At 39.0% G+C, this 6,017-nt stretch overlaps 1 protein-coding gene across 1 annotated transcript; it reads right to left on the bottom strand.

Moving 5' to 3' along the window:
- Positions 1-681: 681 nt before the first annotated feature.
- LOC122004696 (LRR receptor-like serine/threonine-protein kinase FLS2) lies at positions 682-3,628 on the bottom strand. The gene is made up of 2 exons (XM_042559543.1): positions 2,317-3,628; positions 682-1,856 (listed from the first exon to the last, which is right to left on the bottom strand). The coding sequence occupies exons 1-2, from the start codon at positions 3,626-3,628 to the stop codon at positions 682-684; spliced, it is 2,487 nt and encodes an 828-aa protein (XP_042415477.1).
- Between the last annotated feature and the right edge of the window lie 2,389 nt (positions 3,629-6,017).

Here is a 6,017-nt window from a genome sequence, read left to right as displayed (position 1 = left end):
AGTCAGCGGATAAAACTTTATCCGCGCGCAGAACGGTCACTTTGATTGGTTGAAGGCGCCTCCAACTTGGTTAAAGGCGCCTCCAACCTGGTTGAAGGCGCCTCCAACTTGGTTGAAGGCGCCTCCAACTTGGTTGAAGGCGCCTCCAACCTGGTTGAAGGCGCCTTCAAGCTGGAGGCGCCTCCAGTCAGGTTGGAGGCGCCTCCGAGCTGGCAGCTCAGTTCCTTTGACTTTGTTTCCAGCTTGTTGCGACTTCCGATGCTCCGATCTTTTGGGTGATTGTGGCCAACCGAAATAAGGCTCATCCGAACCCAATTTCCGGCCTTCCTCGAGCAGCCTTCCATCCCGGCTTAACGTCCCTCGAACGCCGCGCACGCTCTTCACGCCCACCGGAGTACTCTTCCGCAGCTCTCTCGTCCTTCGGACGCACCGAGCCCGTCGGCTCCCTTCCCGTGCCGTCCTTCTCGCTAGCTGCGTCTTCCGCTCGACTCCCTGTGCTCCTAAACTCCTGCACACTCAGACACAGGGATCAAATACAATGCAGGACCTAACCAACTTGGTTGATCACATCAAAACTATCACGGGGTCCAACACAATGCTTATATGAAGCAAACATTTGAAACATGAAAAAGTATTGATTGTTACATTGACCATTGACTTTTGTTTTTGTTAAAAAAAAATCTAATCATCCACTATTCTATTCAATCGTATCTTGATTGACACATAAGTTTTATCACAAATTTTATCGACTTTTATAAAGTAAGAGTACCTCCACTTTTCATTGAATAATAGGAGGACAAACATACTCCACAATCCAACAAAATATCCAAGTGTACTACTAAGATAGATTGATAGCATTGGAAACATTATGTGCTTTTTGCTTGTCATATTGATTTTGTTCCCATCAAAGCAACTCTTGTTTATTAAGTCTCCACAAAGATAAAGGTTGCCAATATAAATGCTTGCATCATCTAGTGTTTGAAGTTGATTCCCAGACGGGATGTTTCCTGATAGATTGTTGTATGACAAATTCAAGTGGCTTAGAGCATTCAATTCTGATAGGCCTTGAGGAATAACCCCTGATAAATTATTGAAAGACAAATCTAGAGTTTCCAATGAAATCATTTTGTCGATACTATTTGGGATTTTGCCACTCAAGTAGTTTCTTGATAAATTCAAAGTGTGAAGTCCAACAAGATACCCTAATCCTTCAGGAATCTCACCTGTCAAATTATTATTTGAAAGGTCTATGCTCTTCACAAGATAAAGAATAGATGAAAAGGTAAATTGATTTCCTTTTGTAATTAAAGTCATGCTCTCACTGCCCCCAAAATTCATATCTGAGAAATACTTAGTCTGAAAAGTTACTAGAAGTTGTTTTGCTGATGCCGAAATCATTGTGCTGAAATTTCCAAAGGAATGTGGTATTGACCCTGACAAATAGTTATTTGCAAGGTCGATGATTTGCAAATCCCTTAAATGTCCAAGTTGTGGATCAATATTTCCATTAAACATATTTGAGCACAATTGAAGAATGCGCAAGTTTTGCCAACTTTGTCCAATCCACAAAGGTATGCTCCCAGAGAGTTTATTGTCGCCAAGATCAACAACCAATAAACGAGTGCAATTTTGAAGTGATGATGGGATATGCCCTTTTAGATTGTTATTATTCAAGTGCAAAAACTCAAGTCCCATCAAGTTGCCAAGAGAGCTTGGAATTTCTCCAAAGAGCATATTATTTCCCAAATGAATATACTGAAGATATTGATCCTTCTTGAGGAATTTCTCCGGATATTTGATTGTTCGATAAGTTGAGACGTTCAAGTGCATAAGAATTGCACATATTAGATGGCATGCTTCCATTAATATGATTGTGCGAGAGAAGTAAATGTTGTAATTGTCGTGTGAATAAGGTCGGCGGTAGTTGTCCCGAAAATGCATTGACAGTTAGGTCTAAGAAATATAGGTTGGGCGGACAATCAAGAATTTGACCTTCGATTAGATTTGAACCAAGATCTAGATGAAATAATTTAGTTAAATTCTTTAGAGATGCTGGCAAAGTACCATTAATTTTGTTATGGGAGAGATCTAGAGAAGAAAGGATGGAAAAAGAGTTCCCAAACCATTCAGGCAAAGTGTCCTCAATACTTGTATTGTACAAATGAATGTGCATGATGGATCGTTGTGAACGGAGCCATGCAGGAAATCTAGGACCTAACTTACAAGAACCCAAGTTAATGGTTTGTAATTGGAAAGGAGGGGTCCAATTGTGGTTTGTTGCTATGGTAATGAAGGGGTTATCAGACAATAACAAACCCTTTAATTCAGTTAGGTTGGAAAGGTGGAGTTGAGAAATATCACCCTCGAGGAGAGTAGCAGAGAGGTCCAGAACATTTAAGTTGACTAATTTCCAAATCTCAACTGGTATTGGTCCAGAAAGTGAATTATATGCAAAAGAAAGAGAAACTAGTGTAGTCAAATTTCCAAACTCACTAGGAATTCGACCAATAAATGAACAATTATTGAGGATTAGTGTGGACAAGCTCGATAGATTCATAATCCCAAGTGGTAAAGAATTTCCAAACAAATTGTCTCTCAGCCTGAGATATGTTAGGTGCTTTAGTTTCCATATCACATCAGGAAGAGGACCAGAGAGCAAATTCCATGAAAGATCAAGATTTGTGAGACTAATTAAGTTTCCAATTTCATCAGGGAATGCCCCTCGAATTCCAGAGTGAGAAAGATGAAGAGAGGAGAGGCTTGTGAGATTCCACAACCAGTTAGGCAAAGAAGAGTTGAAGTTGTTAAAACCAAGATCGAGAGTTGCGAGAGAAGTGAGGTTGAGTTGACAATTAAGAGGAAGAGCGATAGTATTAATACTACAATCAACTAGTTTTAAGTGTTGTAAGGATGGTACTCTGTTGACTGCTGATACCAAACTATTGGAGACGGTGCTGAGATTCAAATAGGACATGTCCAGATAAATCAAAGAAGAAAGGCCGGAGAGCCAGTCTGGGCTGTGGAGAACTTTAGCAAAATTATTATTTGACCTGAGATCAAGATAAAGAAGATTAGTTAAGTTTCCGAGACGAGGGGGAATGGTTCCACTGAAGTTGGAGAATGAAAGATCAAGATGGCGTAGTTTGTGAAGAGAAGCAATGAGTGGTGGAATTTGGGTGCCATCAAAGTCATTATAACTTAGATTTAAGGTGTGCAAATGAGTTAAAGACAATAATGATGGATGCAGCAGCTCACCCCTCAAAGCCCTCTGCGTCCATTTGGGTTGGTGGGCATTTGGATTTTGAAGGTTGAGCACCGCCACCTGCACTCTGCCGGCCGTTGTGTTGTAGCATACGACGCCAGTCCATGCACAGCAGTCTACTTGGGCACGCCAAGAAGACAAGCGGGCAGAAGGATCTTTGATGGCGGCTTTGAGAAGCAAGAGAGCATCCCTCTCCCTCTGCAAGCACCCCGTGCTGCTCACTCTCGCTTCTACCTCCACAAGAAAGAAGGCGAGGATGATGAGCCAGCAGAGTTGTCTGACAAGACGAAGATAGTAGCAGCGGTGGGGGTGGAGCAGCGGCCATGGCTCACGGAAACGGACTCTGCTTCTCCAGGCCGTTGCCATACTACTCTTGGGTGGATTGTTATTCTGCAGCAGCAATGGCTACTTATCTTGAAGCCTGTGTCCGTTGAAAAGTAGTCTATTTAATTCCCTCGGAGATTATCAATTTCAAGAATTCAGTTGTTACCATCACAACTTTATTTACTATGAATACATCTAATAGGAGAATTAAGTAAGATTTGAAACTTCAAACAATCCAACCTAAAGTCTGGTTGATCTTTCAACTCATGACTTCAAATTCTTCCAGACTTTTACTTCCTCATTGCTGAAAAATCTTCAACACGACAGCTTCGACTCCAGAAAAGGATCAGCTATTTCTTATAAGACACAGCTAGCGTTGCAGGCTTGCAGGTTGCAGCATATACCCAATTGTCAGCCACTGCATGAGCTGTCAGTCATTATTTCACGTCTTAATTAGGAAAATGGACTTCTTCGCTGATTATTTTCCAAAAATCGCAATTTTCAATATGACGACTCACATGAGCCATGACTAATTCTTCTTCATCGATCCTAGTTAATTTCCGCACCAGAAATCAAAGGGATTTTCTTATTTCTATATTTGTTGAGTTCCTTATCTTTGTGCTGAGTTTACAAGAATCACAGAGATTTAAGACTTGGTAATTAAACAAGATTTTCTTTTACGAGAACAATATCAATGTGATAATTAAGAGCATACATTGAAGGTTACTTGTGCAGGAGTTGAATTTCTTATAATAGATCCCTCACAATAGATGACGGATTTATTGATTGTTTTCTCATTGTAGTAAATTTAAAATTGAAAATTTTGAAGGTAAAAATGAAATTTTCTACTAAAAAAAAAAAAAGCTTAAAACTGGTAATAAGATTCAATATCAAATGTTAGGATAAAAATAGTAATCAACTAAAAAACCTTGAGGGATATTTTGATAATTTTAAAAGTTCATGGAGATCTTGGAAAAAAACACTAAATTGATGGACCAAAATGACCAAAGTAAAATAATATAGTTTTATAAAAGAAATAAATGTGACATATAATTTAACAAATTTGAAGCGTTGAGAGGATAAATAGAAAATCATGAAGGCAAAGTAAAACTTCCTACCAAACAATCTCACTCATTGCATTACAGATTTTTAAAAATATATATATAAAGAAATGAATTTGTAGAGAATTTTAATAATTTGACTTTATAAATTGTTTGAAATAGAAAGGGGTGCTCAGTCCAGTCCCTAATGTCCAACATGACCCAAACTCTAGTCTAACTTGGCACGAGATAACTTATTCTTTAACGGGTTGTAAAAAGTGTTCGTGCTGCCTTAGATGTGAAATTTCGATGTTCGGCGGTATTTACTTATTTTATATTATTTCTTCTTATATTTTACTTAACTTTAAACTATGTTATCATAATTAAAAAGAAGGCATTGTTATTTGTTGGTGCATAAAATACTAAATAATCGAACCTAAATTTAAATTATGATAAAGAGTTTAAAGTTAAGATTTCTTAATGTCTAACCAGTTGAATTAAGTGTGCAAAAAAGTCTTAAGTGATCTTAGGCAAAGGAAAGTCTTAGCTGAGAATAGGCAGACGAAAAGTCCTAGTTGCTGTTAGGCAACGACGTCTTAGTCTGAGAGACTAAGCAAGGTCTTGGCAGGCTGAGGATGTTGGGCAAAATCCTAGAGTCGAGGATGCTAAGTGAAAATACTGGGGGTCGCAGACATTAGGTGAAAGACTACCTGGGTCGAGGATCGGACGTCCAGCATGAAGTCATGATGTCTCAGACACTGAGCAAAAGTCCAGACGGTCTACGAACCGATTTGGCCAAAGGTAATCTCTCCTGAAAGAAGTAGATGAGGACGTGCTCACCAAAGAGGGAACAGTAAGTGTCGATTCGACCTAGAGTTTCAACGAAACTCAAAGTCAAAACTGGATAGTCTGAAGGCTATCAAAAATTATTATGCTTCGTATATTATTGTTCGGACTAACCTTATTTTGTAGAAAGAAAGTTGTAGCAGAAAGCTGGTCTAGGCGCCCACGGGCAAGTGCCTCACCCAGGCGTTCCGAATGCCCGGATGACAAAAATTTCATCGACATGCTGAGCTGGAGTGCGACGACGGGGAATACAAATGGGCTCTAGAATTTTTTTTAATACCAACGGAATCAATATTCCATTGGTAAATATCCACTGTTGACGATGAAAATACTATTTCCATTGGTAAAACTTACTAAGGAATTTAATTTCCGTTGAAAATATTACCAACGGGATTTAGATTCTATCGGTATATACCAACGGGATCTAGATTCTGTCGATATATACCAACAGAATTTAAGTTCTGTCAGTAAAATTATTTCTGACGAATTATCTCTCGACAAATGAACTTCCGTCATAATGTCGTAACTAAATCATTACACTGATG

Source organism: Zingiber officinale, chromosome 7B, assembly GCF_018446385.1.
Source record: "Zingiber officinale cultivar Zhangliang chromosome 7B, Zo_v1.1, whole genome shotgun sequence".
NCBI classification, from domain to species: domain Eukaryota; kingdom Viridiplantae; phylum Streptophyta; class Magnoliopsida; order Zingiberales; family Zingiberaceae; genus Zingiber; species Zingiber officinale.
The sequence above is the reverse complement of the archived record's forward strand: the minus strand, read 5'-3'. Positions and strand labels throughout refer to the sequence as shown.